The sequence below is a fragment of the Oncorhynchus mykiss genome, chromosome 3 (assembly GCF_057628025.1).
Source record: "Oncorhynchus mykiss isolate SJ-2025 chromosome 3, ASM5762802v1, whole genome shotgun sequence".
In the NCBI taxonomy this organism is placed as follows: Eukaryota; Metazoa; Chordata; class Actinopteri; order Salmoniformes; family Salmonidae; genus Oncorhynchus; species Oncorhynchus mykiss.
The window spans coordinates 77716983-77734482 of NC_143024.1; the positions used below are offsets into that span (position 1 = coordinate 77716983).

The following is a 17500-nucleotide window of genomic DNA, read 5'->3' on the forward strand; positions in this document are numbered from 1 at the left end:
AATATACAGTTGTAAATCGGAAGTTTACATACACCTTAGCCAAATACAATTAAACTCAGTTTTTCACAATTCCTGACATTTAATCCTAGTAAAGATTCCCTGTTTTAGGTCAGTTAGGATCACCACTTTATTGTAAGAATGTGAAATGTCAGAATAATAGTAGAGATTATTTGATTTATTTCAGCTGTTATTTCTTTCATCACATTCCCAGTGGGTCAGAAGTTTACATACACTCAATTAGTATTTAGTAGCATTGCCTTTAAATTGTTTAACTTGGTTCAAAAGTGTTGGGTATTCTTCCACAAGCTTTCCACAAATAAGTTGGGTGAATGTTGGCCCATTCCTCCTGACAGAGCTGTGGTAACGGAGTCAAGTTTGTAGGCCTCTGTGCTCGCACACGCTCTTTCAGTTCTGCCCTCAAATTTTCTATAGGATTGAGGTCAGGGCTTTGTGATGGCCACTCCAATACCTTGACTTTGTTGTCCTTAAGCCATTTTGCCACAACTTTGGAAGTATGCTTGGGGTCATTGTCCATTTGGAAGACCCATTTGCAACCAAGCTTTAACTTCCTGACTGATGTCTTGAGATGTTGCTTCAATATATCCACATAATTTCCCTCCCTCATGATGCCATCTATTTTGTGAAGTGCACCAGTACCTCCACAACATGATGCTGCCACCCCCGTGCCTCACGGTTGGGATGGTATTCTTCGGGTTGCAAGCCTCCCCCTTTATCCTCCAAACCTAACATTGGTCATTATGACCAAACAGTTTTTGCTTCATCAGACCAGAGGACATTTCTCCCAAAAAGTACGATCTTTGACCCCATGTGCAGTTGCAAACCGTAGACTGGGTTTTGGAGCAGTGGCTTCTTCTTTACTGAGAAGCCCTTCAGGTTATGTCAATATAGGACTCGTTTTACATTGGATATTGATACTTTTGTACCGGTTTCCTCCAGCATCTTCTCAAGCTCCTTTTCGGTTGTTCTGGGATTGATTTGCACTTTTCGCACCAAAGTACGTTAATCTCTAGGAGACAGAACCAGTCTCCTTCCTGAGTGGTATGACGATTGTGTGGTCCCATGGTGTTTATAATAGCGTACTATTGTTTGTACAGATGAACGTGGTACCTTCAGGCGTTTGAAAATTGCTTCCAAGGATGAACCAGACTTGTGGAGGGCTACATTTTCTCCTGAGGTCTAGACTGATTTCTTTTGATTTTCCCATGTCAAGCAAAGAGGCAATGAGTTTGAAGGTAGGCCTTGAAATACATCCACAGGTACACCTCCAATTGACTCAAATGAGGTCAATTAGCTTTAGAAGTTTCTGATAGGCTATGACATCATTTTCAGGAATTTACTAAGCTGTTTAAGGGCACAGTCAACTTAGTGTATGTAAACTTCTGACCCACTGGAATTGTGATAGTGAATTATAAGTGAAATAATTTGTGGAGTGGTTGAAAAACTAGTTTTAATGACTCCAACCTAAGTGTATGTAAACGTCCGACTTCAACTGTGTGTGTGTGTGTATGTATATACACACACGTTTATTTATATATATTTATATATATATATATATTTTTTTTAAAGTCAAAGGGTTGCAATACTTTCCGAATGCACTGTATTAGCAACCCATCCGAGTTGTTGTATCTGTAGATTCTCACTAAGTTTCTAAAATAGATTTTAAATCTCGGTGACATATGGAACCGCTATCAGGTGCACTGCTTAGAATGGTGTTTTCTGGCAAATGTTTGAAAATTATATTTTATTGGCAGCTTCATTACATGAGTTGCATGTTGTGTTTTAACTTCTTAGAACTACCCCTCCCGGACGCGGGAGAATTGTGATCAACTACACTAATTAGCATAACGCAACGGACAATCTTCCTAGAAAATATTCATATTCATGAAATCACAAGTGAAATATTGTGAAACACAGCTTAGCCTTTTGTTAATCACCCTGTCATCTCAGATTTTGAAATTATGCTTTACAGCCAAAGCAAGACAAGCATTTGTGTAAGTTTATCGATAGCCTAGCATAGCATTATGTCCAGCTAGCAGCAGGCAGCTTGGTCACGAAAATCAGAAAAGCAATCAAACCTTTGATGAGCTTCGGATGTTTTCACTCACGAGACTCCCAGTTAGACAGCAAATGTTCATTTTGTTTCATAAAGATTATTTTTATAGCCGAAATACCTCTGTTTGTTCTTCACGTTTTGTTGAGAAATCCACCGGAAATTGCGGGCACGACAACGCCGAAAAATGTTCCAAATTAGATCCATTATATCGACAGAAAAATGGCAAACATTTTTTATAATCAATCCTCAAGGTGTTTTTCAAATATCTATTCGATAATATATCAACCGGGACAATTGGCTTCTTAGTAGGAGCGAGAGGAGCAACGGCCGCCTTTGTCTATTACGCAGCAATCACTCAGAGCTACCAGCTGACCAATGACGCAATGTTGACGTTCACGCTCATTTTTCAAAATAAAAGCCTGAAACTATGTCTTGTGACTGTAGACACATTAGGGAAGCCATAGAAAAAGGAATCTGGTTGATATCCCTTTCAATGCTCAATAGGGAGGCATAGGAACGCAGAGGTTTCAAAATAAGAGTCACTTCCTGATTGGATTTTTCTCAGGCTTTCGCCTCTAATATCAGTTCTGTTATACTCACAGACAATATTTTTACAGTTTAAGAAACTTTAGAGTATTTTCTATCCTAAGCTGTCAATTATATGCATATTCTAGCATCTTGTCCTGAGAAATAGCCCGTTTACTATGGGAACATTATTTTTCCAAAAATGAAAATACTGCTCCATAGTCTCAAGAGGTTCAGATGAATTACCATAATCTAAATGTGATTTCTGTATTTCTGAGCACCATGGTTAGACACCCTAATGGGTTATACATCCAATGCTTATGGGTCCGGTACAATTCTCAAATGGCCGGTAAATTATAATCTTCCCGGTCACGTTTTCCCGTGCCACAATGGAAACCCACGCTGTGGGTGCGTGGTCAGGTTGAGCAGTGAGAGGTAGAAACAGTAATTAAACTGCTCTGTCTAAGTCAGGGTAATTAACAATCAGTTAAGATGCCTCCCACCAACAGCTTTTAATTATACATATTTATTAAAGCTCCAAAAACACCCAGTACTCACACACAGTCATTTGCACAGCCTAGCGGCCCACAGTGGTGAGCACAGGCACACACACCTGTCAGTATTATTCTCTGATGAAGTGAGCGACAACAGGTACTTACGTTGGCCCCAGCGGCCAGTACGAGGGTTCAGATAGTTTGGGTAGAGCCCGTTGGGTCGGTCCATTTTGGCCAGCAGCTTCCGTATGTGCATCACCTGTCAGGGTTAGAGGAGACATGAATCTCTCTTACCCAGGAGAACACACAGACACTAAGCCTGGAAAGCCACTAGTGGGCTTTATAGATCTCCACCATCGTTTGGGCTTGATGTGTACAGGTGTGGCCAAAAGTTTTGAGAATGACAAATATTAATTTTCAAAGTCTGCTGCCTCAGTTTGTATGATGGTAATTTGCATATACTCCAGAATGTTATGAAGAGTGATCAGATGTATTGCAAAGTCCCTCTTTGCCATACAAATTAACTGAATCCCCAAAAAACATTTCCACTGCATTTCTGCCCTGCCACAAAAGGACCAGCTCACATCATGTCAGTGATTCTCTCGTTAACTTCTCATGGTAAAGGGGACGCTTGCGTCCCACTTGGCCAAAAACCAGGGAAAATGCAAATAAATTGATATAAAAATCGAACTTTCATTAAATCACACATGTAAGATACTCAATTAAAGCTACACTCGTTGTGAATCCAGCCAACATGTCAGATTTTAAAAAGTATTTTTCGGCGAAAAACTGATGATAGCACAACAGTAAACAAAAAGGGTAGCATATTTCAACCCTGCAGGCGCTACACAAAACGCAGAAATAAAATATAACACATGCCTTACCTTTGACGAGCTTCTTTTGTTGGCACTCCAATGTCCCATAAACATCACAATTGGTCCTTTTGTTTGATTCATTCCGTCCATATATTTCCAAAATGTCAATTTATTTGTCACGTTTGATCCAGAAAAAAACAGCTTCCAAAATGCGCAAGTCACTACAAAATATTTCAAAAGTTGCCTATAAAACTTTTCCAAAATATTTCAAACTACTTTTGTAATAGAACTTTAGGTATTTTTAAATGTTAATAATCGATCAAATTGAAGACGGGTCTATCTGTGTTCCATACAGGAACACAACAAACCAAGCTACTTTTCAAGTCTTGCGCAACTCTCAACAGTGTTACGCAGTCCTAGTTGGCCCTACTTCTTCATTGCACAAATGAATAACCTCAACCAAATTCCAAAGAATGGTGACATCCAGTGGAAGCGGTAGGAACTGAAAACAAGTTCCTAAGAAATATCGTTTGCCAATGAGATCAGTGAAGAGACCTACAAAAAATATATTCTGAACGGTTAGTCCTCTGAGTTTTGCCTGCTACATAAGTTCTGTTATACTCACAGACATGATTCAAACAGTTTTAGAAACTTCTGAGTGTTTTCTATCCAAATCTACTAATAATATGCATATCTTATATTCTTGGCATGAGTGGCAAGACATTGGGCACACTATTTATCCAAAAGTGAAAATGCGGCCCCCTATACCTCAAGAAGTTAACACAGGTGTGAGTGTTGACGAGGACAAGGCAGGAGAACATTCTGTCATGCTGATTGAGTTCGAATAACAGACTGGAAGTTTCAAAAGGAGGGTGGTCCTTGGAATCATTTTTCTTCCTCTGTCAATCATGGTTACCTGCAAGGAAACATGTGCAGTCATCATTGCTTTGCACAAAAAGGGCTTCACAGACAAGGATATTGCTGCCAGTAAGACTGCACCTAAATCAACCATTTATTGGATCATCAAGAACTTCAAGGAGAACGGTTCAATTGTTGTGAAGAATGCTTCAGGGTGCCCAAGAAAGTCCAGCAAGCGCCAGGACAGTCTCGTAAAGTTAATTCAGCTGCGGGATCGGGGCACCACCAGTACAGAGCTTGCTCAGGAATGGCAGCAGGCAGCTGTGAGTGCATCTGCACGCACAGTGAGGCGAAGACTTTTGGAGGATGGCCTGGTATCAAGAAGGGCAGCAAAGAAGCCACTTCTCTCCAGGAAAAACATCAGGGACAGACTGATATTCTGCAAAAGGTACAGGGATTGGACTGCTGAGGACTGGGGTAAAGTCATTTTCACTGATGAATCCCCTTTCCGATTGTTTGGGGCATCCGGAAAAAAGTTTGTCCAGAGAAGACAAGGTGAGCCTGTGTCATGCCAACAGTAAAGCATCTTGAGACCATTCATGTGTGGGGTTGCTTCTCAGCCAAGGGAGTGGGCTCACTCACAATTTTGCCTAAGAACACAGCCATAAATAACACATCCTCCAAGAGCAACTTCTCCCAACCATCCAGGAACAGTTCGGTCACGAGCAATGCCTTTGCCAGCATGATGGGGCACCTTGCCATAAGGCAAAAGTGATAACTAAGTGGCTCGGGGAACAAAACATTGATATTTTGGGTCCATGGCCAGGAAACTCCCCAGACCTTAATCCCATTGAGAACTTGTGGTCAATCCTCAAGAGGCGGGTGGACAAACAAAAACCCACAAATTCTGACAAACTCCAAGCATTGATTATGCAAGAATGGGCTGCCATCAGTCAGGATGTGGTCCAGAAGTTAATTGACAGCATGCCAGGCCGGATTGCGGAGGTCTTGAGAAAGAAGGGTCAACACTGCAAATATCGACTCTTTGCATCATTAAAAGCCTTTGACACTTATGAAATGCTTGTAATTATACTTCAGTATTCCATAGTAACATCTGACAAAAATATTTAAAGACACTGAAGCACCAAACTTTGTGGAAATAATTTTGTCATTCTCAAAACTTTTGGCTACGACTGTACAGTCAGTAATACACTCGTGTCCCCCGGTGACCGGTTCATTCATCTTTCTTTTATCCCGTCAGGCTGCAAAGGCTTTGATTTCCTCCTGAACTACATTTAAGAGCGATAACGGGGTATGCAACACCTAGGACTAGCATTCCTAAGCATTAGCCACTCTAGCATGGTGGTGGAAAGTGGTGTCTTCACTGACATTTTCAACCTCTCCTGACGGGCCGCCCGTCAGCAAGACAAAGGAGAAGATCGTGGACTATTGGAAAAGGGCCAAACACGCCCCCATTCACATCAACGGAGCTGTAGTGGAGCAGGTTGAGAGTTTCAAGTTCCTTGGTGTTCACATCACCAACAAACTATCATTGTTCAAACACACTAAGACAGTCACGAAGAGGGCACAACAAAACCTCCCCCCCCCCCCCCCCCCCAGGAGACTGAAAAGATTTGGCATGGTTCCCCCAGATCCTCAAAGTTCTACAGTTGCACCATTGAGAGCATCCTGACAGGTTGCATCACCGCCTGGTATGGCAACAGCTCGGCATCCGACCGTAAGGTACTAGAGGGTAGAGCGTACAGCCCAGTACATCACCGGGGCCAAGCTTCCTACCATCCAGGACCTCTATACTAAGCAGTGTCAAGGAAAGCCCAAAAAATGGTCAAAGGCTCCAGTCACCCAAGTCATAGACTGTTCTCTTTGCTACCACACGGCAAGCGGTACCGGAGCACCAAGTCTATATCCAAAAGGCTCTTTAACAGCTTCTACCCCCAAGCCATAAGACTGCTGAACAATTAATAAAATGGCCACCTGGACTATTTGAATTGACCGCACCCCTTTGTTTTTACACTGCTGCTGCTCGCTGTTTATTATCTATGCATAGTCCCTTTACCCCTACCTACAAGTAAAAATTAACTTGACTAACCGGTACCCCCTGTATATAACCTCATTATTGTTATTTTATTGTGTTACTAAATAAAGTAAAAAATGAAAATATTTTATTTACTCTATTTTCTTCAAACTGCATTGTTGGTTAAGGGCTTGTAAGATATCACCTGTTGTATTCGGCGCATATGGCAAATAACATTTGATTTTCCCCCTTCTCGTCATTAAATCTAGTTGAGGAAATCGAAGCCTTGCAGCCTGAATGAAGAATGTTTAATGTACAAACTGGTCACATGGGGAAAAGAGTGCATTACCTTCTGTAATCAAGCCCAGATGATAGTGGAGATCAAAAAAGCCCACTAGCGGCTGCTCAGGCTACCAGACACCCACTCTGACACACACACACACACACACACACCAGTACTAAGGAGGTGTCTCACCTTCTGATAGTATGCAGGGTTCCCGGTGAGGTAAGTGAGGTGGACAAATTCCATGTGGAGGGTTCCAAACTCTGCTAGGATACTACTGCCTGCTGACGCCCAGCCCCAGTTACGACCCACACCACTGAACACAGGGAGAACAGGCACACTTTGAATCATTAAATACAGAATCATGCTGAAATGAGATTGTTGCAGTTGGGGACGTAGATCTAGGGTTGCGTTGTGATCCGAGACTGACCTCTTGAGGTTGACCATGGCCCAGGGGATGCCTGTGGGAGTGTTGAAGGCTGGGAGCAGCTTCTCAGCCAACTGAACCGCCTTCACCTTAAACACCTAGAGACAGAGAGGGCGAATGAAAGTTGAGAAAAAGCTTCAGAAGGAGAGGAAACATACTTACGAGACGTAACAATACAGCAGTTTACATGGGACAAAGAAATATCACAAAGCATCTGAGCTGGTTTACAGGAGGCTCAGATCTCTTCTCTTCTCAGAGACGACTAGAATAACCGGACACACACGCATGAAGAATGCACAACTACACTACATGACCAAAAGTACGTGGACACCTGCTCGACAAACATCTCATTCCAAAATCATGGGCATTAATATGGAGTTGGCCCCCCTTTGCAGCTGTAACAGCCTCCACTCATCTGGGAAGGCTTTCCACTAGATGTTGGAATATTGTTGCGGGGACATTAGTGGGGTCGGGCGATAGGTCTGGCTCGCAGTCAGCGTTCCAATTCATCCCAAAGGTGTTCAAAGGTGTTCAAAGGTGTTCAATGGGATTGAGGTCAGGGCTCTCAGTCAAGTTCTTCCACAACGATCAAGACGAACCATTTCTGCATGGGCCTCGCTTTGTGCACGGGGGCATTGTCATGCTGAAACAGGAAAGGGCCTTCCCCAAACTGTTGCCACAAAGATGGATGCACAGAATAATCTAGAATCTCATTGTATGCTGTAGCGTTAAGATTTCCCTTCACTGGAACTAACGGGCCTAGCCCGAACCATGAAAAACAGCCCAGACAATTGTTCCTCGTCCACCAAACTTTACAGTTGGCACTATGCATTTAGCATTTTTCTGGCATCCGCCAAACCCAGATTTGTCTGTCGGACTGCCAGGTGGTGAAGTGTGATTCATCAATCCAGAGAAAGCGTTTCCACTGCTCCAGAGTCCAATGACAGCAAGCTTTACACCACTCCAACTGACGCTTGGCATTGCGAATGGTGATCTTAGGGTTAAGTACTGCTGCCTGGCCAAGGAAACCCATTTCATGATGCCTGCGATGAACAGTTATTGTGCTGACGTTGCTTCCAGAGGCCATTTGGAACTCAGTAGTGAGTGTTGCAACCGTGGACAGACAATTTTTATGCGCTTCAGCACTCGGCGGTCCTGTTCAGTGAGTTGTGTGGCCTACCACGTCGCGGCTGAGTTGTTGTTGCTCCTAGACATTTCCACTTCACAATAACAGCACTTACAGTTGACTGGGGCAGCTCTAGCAGTGCAGAAATTGTACAAACTGACTTGTTGGAAAGGTTGCATCCTATGATGGTGCTACGTTGAAAGTCACTGAGCTCTTCAGTAAGGCCATTCTACTGTGAATGTTTGTCTATGGAGAATGCATGGCTGTGTGCTTGATTTTATATACCCGTCAGAAACAGGTGTGGCTCAAATAGCGGAATCCACTCATTTGAAGGGGTGTCCACATACTTTGGTACATGTAGTGTACTTCAGGGGTCAAATAGCTACATGAAATCAAATAGCTTAATTATCCTTACTATGAATTTATTAAAACAATTCCATACAGCTTAGAAGAACCCCCCTGGCTTTGACTCTCATTGGTTAACAAGCTCTCCCTCTCGCTCTCTCCATCCCTCTATCATGATTAGATGTGAGGCCAGGTTGGCAGGCCGGGTCAGTCGGCAGTATTCCCAGATTGCAGATTTGGAACTCTGGCTGGCTGGTCGTAGTGCTGACTAATCTGCTGCTCCCACCTATCCTCTAATTTAGGAGCTGATCCTGTTATTACACATGAGTATATGAGCCCTGGTCTCACTGGGATAGACCCGCAGGACCACTCAGCCTGCCAGGGAGCGAGCACACACACACACACACACACACTATAAAAAATAAAAACACTAACAAACAATGATCTAGGCAAAAAAATGAAATGCAATTTCACGTGCAACACAGATCAAAACACTTGGGTAAACTGTTAGAATCATTATTTATAATTATTTATAATAAGAAGCAAAAAGTGGAAAGTAGCATTGTTCGTGTTCGCATTTCACCTAACAGAACAGAACCCAAACATAGTGAATCTAACAGCGAGGAGGAGGAACTGCAGTATTTGAGTGCCATGGCGTTGGTGTGTGGGAAGCAGCCGCAAAAGGAGAAAAAAACTGAGTTAACTATAAAAACGAACATTACACCTAAAATGCGTTTCATAATACTGCATGCGATTTGGATCTCTGCACATTTCAATATTTTGATTTCGATGTGAATTAGATTAATTGTGCAGCCCTAACACACATTGAGGCACACAAACACACACTCTCCATCATCTCTCTCTCTGGGGGAGTATGCCACTGTGTACATGTAATGGAGTCCCATAAAATGATCAGAAGGTATACTGTGAAATCTGGTGAATGAGCCTGTTTAGGAAGAAGGACCTCAAAGGCTCCAGGGAGAGACAGTATTAGGTCAACTCACGATTCTACGTCTATGGGGTTTACACCGTTTATTACTTCGCTAATTATTGTTTATCTTAATCCTGTGTCATTCCTTAATTATTTGTCATATACTATATTCTATGGTATCAGGCCTCAGAAACAAGCTTGGAAAACCATGGGACTGTGTTCTTGGGAATTTATCCACAACTGCGTAACTGAATTTACTAATCAAGCAATTGAGCTACAGTTTTACCTGAGCTCAGGCCATTCTAGCCAATCAAGATTGTATGCCCTCCAACTTAACCAATTAAATTGCATGATTATCTTCTATATGACCTAGCTGATTCTCTCACATCCATACTATTCATATGCAGTCCCTCCCTCCCTCGGTGCAATGGCAGCCGGCCAGTGTGACAGAGGGAGCGGTGTTCTGCATTTGATGGGCTCCATGTTTGACAATATGAAAGTGAGTCAAGCGCTCCCCAGCGAGACAGACACAGCCTCGGCTCACAGCACCAAGCTGAAAGACATAGCAAAGTAGAGCACAGCATACATGATAAACCAGGGAGAGCACGCAAGATGGAGGGAGGGAGAAAGGGAGGAAAAATATGTATTGTAGAGACCGCTGTCTAGCTGCAGTATGTCAGTGTCCCAGCTCATTATCTTACATTACAAGACCTGCTCCCTTCTCCTGTTTTCTCTCTGCAATCAGCTTGCTCTCTGTGTTTCCCGCCCCAGTCTCTCTGTTGCTCCCCCATCGCTCGCTCTCCCCATTGTTTCTCTCTCTGCGGAGAGGTTATTACTCTGTACAGGCTGTTAGCTGTTGTCCTCCTGGTCTAAACAGTAGAGCGCCAGCAGCTTTCACCGAAACTACATATACCAGAGGTAATAGCACCTTTCACCTAATCTACATATACAAGACACTAGGATATTTGTATTTATTTTATTTTCATTTCTTATTCTTATGGTCGAGTCACAATATATACATTGATCTTTTAAAATGTTTCTTTAAATAAGCTTCGTTAATACAATTAAAATATAAAATTCACTGCATTTCTAAGTCAGCCATAATCAAATGAATTCAGTGCTTGTGAAGTTATACCTAGGTTAAATATAAGCCTCCCTTACCCATAAGACCAACTAATAATGTAATTATTTTATCAAAATAGTTAAATCTGCTTTTTTGCTATCACTGATATGGCTTTCAAGTCGGTCTTTGTTACAAATTTAACCAGAACCATGCATGTTTCAGTCTCCATATGACCCATTCTGTTGGACCAAAAACTCAAATACAAATAGTGAGTTGAAACCACTTGTCAGAGAGGAAGAAGTGATCTCTGGTCTTGGGGGAGGGGCTTGGTGCGTGTATAAATGAAAGGTGCACACAGCAAAGAATGGAGCGAAAGGGGATGAGACCAAAAAGACATGAACAAGCGGACATAGTGGTTCTGCCATTAAAAGTTTCAAGCTTGCTCCGACCGTTCGTGGTAGATAGAGGCATTCTGTCATTGCACCACAATACCACAGGGGGAGTTAGAACGCTGATCTATCAGTAGTCTAAATTGTGGCACAAAATGACTCTCTTGTCATAAATTAATGGAGGCGTTTTCAGTCTAAGAGTCCTCTCTTCTCTGGCACTAGATTTGTGCATCAGGCAACAATGACAAACTGTCAGTGGTCCTGGAGTTAAGAGAGAACTTGGGTAAATACAATGGGGGAATTACACTTGACATGTGGAATGACGATTTTTGAAAAATAGGCATGGTGGGCTTTTGGTTTCTCTCCCTCTAAAAACCGAAATAAATAATTCTAATTAACAAACTGTTTTTATTTACCACAGTGTGAAAGACTGATAGAAAGTCCTTCTTTGCTGATGAAGATATCGTTATTTTTTAAACAAGCCATAGAAAGTTGATTGCAATTTCAGTTTAATCCACCAGAAAAGACAAAACAAATAATCCAACAAATAGTGTGGTTAAACTTAGATATACTTATTGATAAAAAAAACAAACATACGTTATTAACCTGTTGGATCTCTAGGGGCGCTATTTCATTTTTGGATAAAAAACGTTCCCGTTTTAAGCGCGATATTTTGTCACGAAAAGATGCTCGACTATGCATATTCTTGACAGTTTTTGAAAGAAAACACTCTGAAGTTTCAGAATCTGCAAAGATATTGTCTGTAAGTGCCCCAGAACTCATTCTACAGGCGAAACCAAGATGATGCGTCAACCAGGAAATTAGCAGAATTTCTGAAGCTCTGTTTTCCATTGTCTCCTTATATGGCTGTGATTGCGCAAGGAATGAGCCTACACTTTCTGTCGTTCCCCCAAGGTCTTAGCAGCATTGTGACGTATTTGTAGGCATATCATTGGAAGATTGACCATAAGAGACTACATTTTCCAAGTGTCCGCCTGGTGTCCTTCCTGCGTGGAATTCGGTGTGCAATTGCCAGCTGCTTGTACTTTTCCATTTGATATAGGGGAGAAACCATGCGTCCAAGAACGATATATCAATGAAGAGATATGTGAAAAACACCTTGATGATTGATTCTAAACAACGTTTGCCATGTTTTCAGTCGATATTATGGAGTTAATTTGGAAAAAAGTGCGCTTTTTGAGGACTGAATTTTCGTTTTTTTTTGGTAGCCAAATGTGATGTATAAAACGGAGCTATTTCTAATACACAAAGAATCTTTTTGGAAAAACTGAGCATCTGCTATCTAACTGAGAGTATCCTCATTGAAAACATCAGAAGTTCTTCAAAGGTAAATTATTTTATTTGAAGGCTTTTATGTTTTTGTTGAAATGTTGCGTGCTGGATGCTAACGCTAATGCTAATGCTAAATGCTACGCTAGCTAGCTACTTTTACACAGATTATTGTTTTCCTATGGTTGAGAAGCATATTTTGAAAATCTGAGATGACAGTGTTGTTTACAAAAGGCTAAGCTTGAGAGATGGCATATTTATTTCATTTCATTTGCGATTTTCATGAATAGTTAACGTTGCGTTATGGTAATGAGCTTGAGGCTGTAGTCACGATACCGGATCCGGGTTTGGGAGATCAGAGAGGTTAATTGGAACCTTTATCAAGTGGAAGGGAGGAAAAGTAAGGAAGTTGTCTGTGGGTCCTGCATTAAAGACTATAATTGGTTAAAGAAAATTGTGATAAATAAAAATATACCTGTTTCATTTAAGGACCAAAAAAATGACAGTATAGATTGCAAAATAGTTGGGAAGAGATTTGAGATGTCGCGATTCAATGGCACATGGTTTATGAACTGACAGATCATTTTCTGTTCCTCCTGAAAGCCTTAATCTGCTCACTTAAATGAACAGAGATCCTGGTCATGGTGCTACAGTATGTTGTTATAGCATCAAAGTGAGGACAATCGGCATTCTGATGTATACTTATGGCTTAAGCTGCAAGTCACACCTTTCAAGTACTCCTCACCTCACCCCAAACTCCCCCCTTAACACAGTTACCATTCAAAAATGAGCTATTTATAAAAAATAAACATAAATGACATTGCGACCAAAGAAAACAGACAAAATGGACAAAGTTCTCATCAAGCCCTGTTCCAGGGTTAGGACTGTAACCACCAGAGGACTAGAAAAAGAGATTGTGAACTCTGCAAACAACATTTCCACTCTGAGAATGGTAAATTACTACTTAATACATTCATTCCATACATTGGAATACAAAAGAGGCCATCCACTCAGGATGGACTATTAGCCGGACAATACACTTGCCAAGAAGGAGGGGGGGGGGGAGCATTGTAATTGTATAAAAGCCCCTTAGATTATATTTCTCTGTAACGTTTTACATCTCTAAATCAGTATCACAGACCAGATTTGCCCTAACGAAAAATGCCCCTTAGATATTAATTTAGAATCCTTAATTAGATCTACAGGGACATTTTATTGACTTGCAAGTATTTTCATTCAGAAGCCACCTCTTAATGAGTTCCGAGAGCCGTGCCATACCAATTATTATTGGATTATTCACCATGGCAACCACTTGTTAGTATAAAATGGGAAATTATGTGCAATTGATTTTTTTTTATTGAATTCAATAATATATTTGTAGCACTGTAGATGCTGTGTTTTTATTTACAGTAGTGATGGACAGCTGGAGGCATTTTGTTTTTCACAAGCGTAGCAGGCTGTGAATTTTGTAAACAAGGTTCCCATGGATGGGCTATTAGCAAGACAATAGACTTCAACCTTTTATAAAGGATAGTCTAATAGCTCGGCTACTGTCGGTGTGAAAAGAAATCGCCCCCAACTTGCAATGTATTAAGTACTCTAAAGTTGTACATTTCTAACTCTAAACCTCATGCAACCGGAAAATGTTGGATCAAGCATATATTGTACCGTATTTGCTCAACATATTTATGCTTTCGTTAATAAAAAAATGATAAAAATGCGAATTAAAAATGCAGATGGAGGGAATAAATATCACTGAATGACAGAGCATGGGGACTGGTCTTTATAAATCAGATTTTTATGTGGAAATGTAAGGTTTAATTTGCTCTTCACTCGCAGTCAATTAGTAGCCTAGACCTACACCCGACCGGTCACGTTGTACAGCGCCATCTTTTCCTATCTGAAACCCTCAATTAAATCGTTTTAGCCGTGATTGTAAAATTAAAATCAAGGCTCCATTTCTTATTTAGTTTGTAACTAAAATGCTTGACTGTAATTAAAGACATGGATGACTTGTATGCTGTGTGATGACATGCACAAATTAAATGAGTGACTGATGTACTGTATATTTAAGCAGGCCTTTATGCCAATAAGTAAGTTACGCTAAAACAGCTACAGTAACAAATGCATTTTTGTTTTCTTGGAATAGAAACACGTTGTCCAGTGCCATATCTTCCTAACGGAAACCCTTAGGCCTACAGTACCACAGCTACATTAAGAAATACATTTCAATTTTTCTTGGAATAGAAAAAAAACAGTATTCAAATTAAGCTACATTTCTAAAAATCAATCCCATATTGTCTGTTCTATTCAAGGCTCCCTTTGACTTGACACAGTGGTTGCATTAAGGAGTCTATGCCTTTCAGCGGAATGTTGTCGAGGGGTTCCGCTAGCGGAACGCCTGTGCTAGAAAGGTTAAATAACGTGCCATAGAAATTTGCGGCAGCCAGCATGCTGTGCTGTAGTACGACACAACTTTTAAAGGAAGAACCACTGTAAATGGCCATGAAAAAATACAATAAACAATTCTTGCGATACAGGCATTTTGAATATCGCACCAAAACCTATATTCTATTAAATGAAATTCAGTCAATATTGCCCAGCCCTACCAGAGGCGCTAGCACCTTTGAAGTAAACTACATATCCCAGAGGACCAAGCACCTATCAGGAGAGAAAAGAAGGAGAGGGGCAGAGTGAAGGAGAGGAGAGGGGCAGAGTGAAAAATTAAGTAATGAAACTGACCGAATGGAGAAAGAGAAGGGAAAGAAGAGGAGAGAGGGGGAGAGCAGAGGAGTACACATCATCCATCACTGCATGGCAGGGCTAGTTCTCTGGCATGCACACACACATGGAATAAAGGACTCAAAGAGCTATAACCCAATGGACGAACGATATACCCCCTCCCAACCACAACGCTCCTCCAGCCTCAACATCTCCGATTCCCTACCACACCCAGCCTCAACATCTCTCTGATTCCCTACCACAACATCTCTGATTTCCTACCACACCCAGCCTCAACATCTCTCCGATTGCCTATCACACCCAGCCTCAACATCTCTCCGATTCCCTACCACAACATCTCTGATTCCCTACCACACCCAGCCTCAACATCTCTCTGATTCCCTACCACACCAATCCTCCAGCCTCTGCAGAATTATCACCATTTATTCAGAGAGGGAAAGAGGGAGAGGTGAGAGTAACGTCAGAGAGTGAATGAGAAGAGGACAGTGGAAGTTAAGCAAGCGAGTGAAGGAAAGGAGGGGAGGAGAGATGAGCACTAAGAGGGAGCATGGAGCGCAGCCAGAGATCTGCTCCTGTTAGACGAGGAGCATGGGGCCGGCAGAGAGGCCGAAACGCATGGCTGGAGCTCAATTCCACCACTCGCATTCCTCTAATAGGAGCAGGGAGAGGGGGATGACTGATACAGCAGGGGAGAGAGACAGAAAGAGGGGGAGAGAGCGAGGGGGGGGGGGGGGGACAGGAGGAGGATTTGTGGTCATTTTCATTAGAGCTAGAGGGCAGATAAGAATGTTGGGAGGTGTGTGTGTTCATTAACATGGTGCACCTCAAGTGTTATTTCCCAGGCGACCATCTCTAACCTGTGGGCCCTCATCACTCCCCAGATGGCTAATGAAAGACTCTATCCCCCTTTCTCTTCCTCTCCTTGCTTTCACTCCCTTTGCGTTCCTAATCTGAGCCTATCTTTCATTTTGCTCTCCCCTGCCTCTGCTTCTCTACCTCTTTTGCATTCTGTTCAGCTGAACAAAGTCTGGTGCTTCATCAACAGCCTGTCAAATACCCCCCCACACACACACAGTAAACCCTCCCCCGCCTCCCACAATTGACAGACACAGCAAAGACTCCCCCCTTTGCAGACACACACACACACACACACACACACACACACACACTGTAAACTAATCCCAGGTGAATAGTTACCTCCTGTCCTGAGAGGTAATAGGCGGCAAGCAGTCCTCCAATGAAGCGGATGTTGACCTCGAAGACAGACACCTCAGCGTTCTGAGGAAACAGAGGAGAGGGGGATCAATCAGAGACAGAGCACAGTACTGCCAGAGCAGCCTTGCACCAAAAACACATCCTATATACTGCACAGTAACACTAACACCAGTTTGTAATGGCACACATTCCTAAATTCAACTAGCCTACTATTCAGACCAACACTAACACCAAATTCATGTGTCAGACTAATAAAAAATAAGAAATGTACCTTTCCAAGTACTACCACAAATACAAACTTGTTCCCTGTGTAATACCCTCAACGTTCTCTCGAACAACCTGAATGGGCTGTAAATCCAACTGTCACCCTGGGAGAGTGGAGAAAGAGGTGGAGTGGGGAGGCAGCCCTGTCAGCTCCGCTACACATTTCCAACAACATTTAGGAGCCAGGTGCAGAGCGCCGTCGTAAAACATCCTGTGTTAGAAAGTCTGCGGTTCGTCAGGTTATGCACACTACTGCACAACACAAAATGTGATAGCTGCCATATGGGTGATGCGCGCGCGCACACACAGTACCAAAAAAGAGAAGTGTCATTCAGGTGACTGAAAACCTCAACGCAGTAACTATAAGTCATTCTGGTTATGCAGAAAAATCAGAAACGTAACAATCATACAGTCATTCAGGTGTCTCAATTCATGTCATTCATGTGACTCCTGTAAACACAATGTGTAAGAATGAGAATACTGAAAGACTTCATACAAAGTAGACGTGAGAAGTCAGAAATGTTCTTTCCTCACCCCTGCAGTATTTCAACTCCTTTGAAATACGATGTGGCTTTTCATATTCAAAAGAATCTTGCATGAATCATTTAACATATGTCAGAATTT

The 17500-nt window shown here is 42.1% G+C and overlaps 1 protein-coding gene across 8 annotated transcripts in view; it reads right to left on the reverse strand.

The window, feature by feature from the left end:
* Nucleotides 1–17500, reverse strand: part of LOC110520419 (mannosyl-oligosaccharide 1,2-alpha-mannosidase IB) — a 113234-nt gene that overhangs the window by 27279 nt on the left and 68455 nt on the right. For 5 of the 8 annotated variants that reach the window (XM_021597729.3, XM_021597732.3, XM_021597731.3 and 2 more), the window contains 4 exons: nucleotides 16595–16675; nucleotides 7515–7609; nucleotides 7277–7400; nucleotides 3259–3352 (listed from right to left, as the gene is read on the reverse strand). In XM_021597729.3, coding sequence (XP_021453404.3) covers nucleotides 3259–3352; nucleotides 7277–7400; nucleotides 7515–7609; nucleotides 16595–16675 — 394 coding nt within the window. Of the gene's footprint in view, nucleotides 1–3258; nucleotides 4825–7276; nucleotides 7401–7514; nucleotides 7610–16594; nucleotides 16676–17500 lie in introns of those variants that run through there. The other 3 variants (XM_090230194.1, XM_090230193.1, XR_016494814.1) reach the window with 2 other exon arrangements.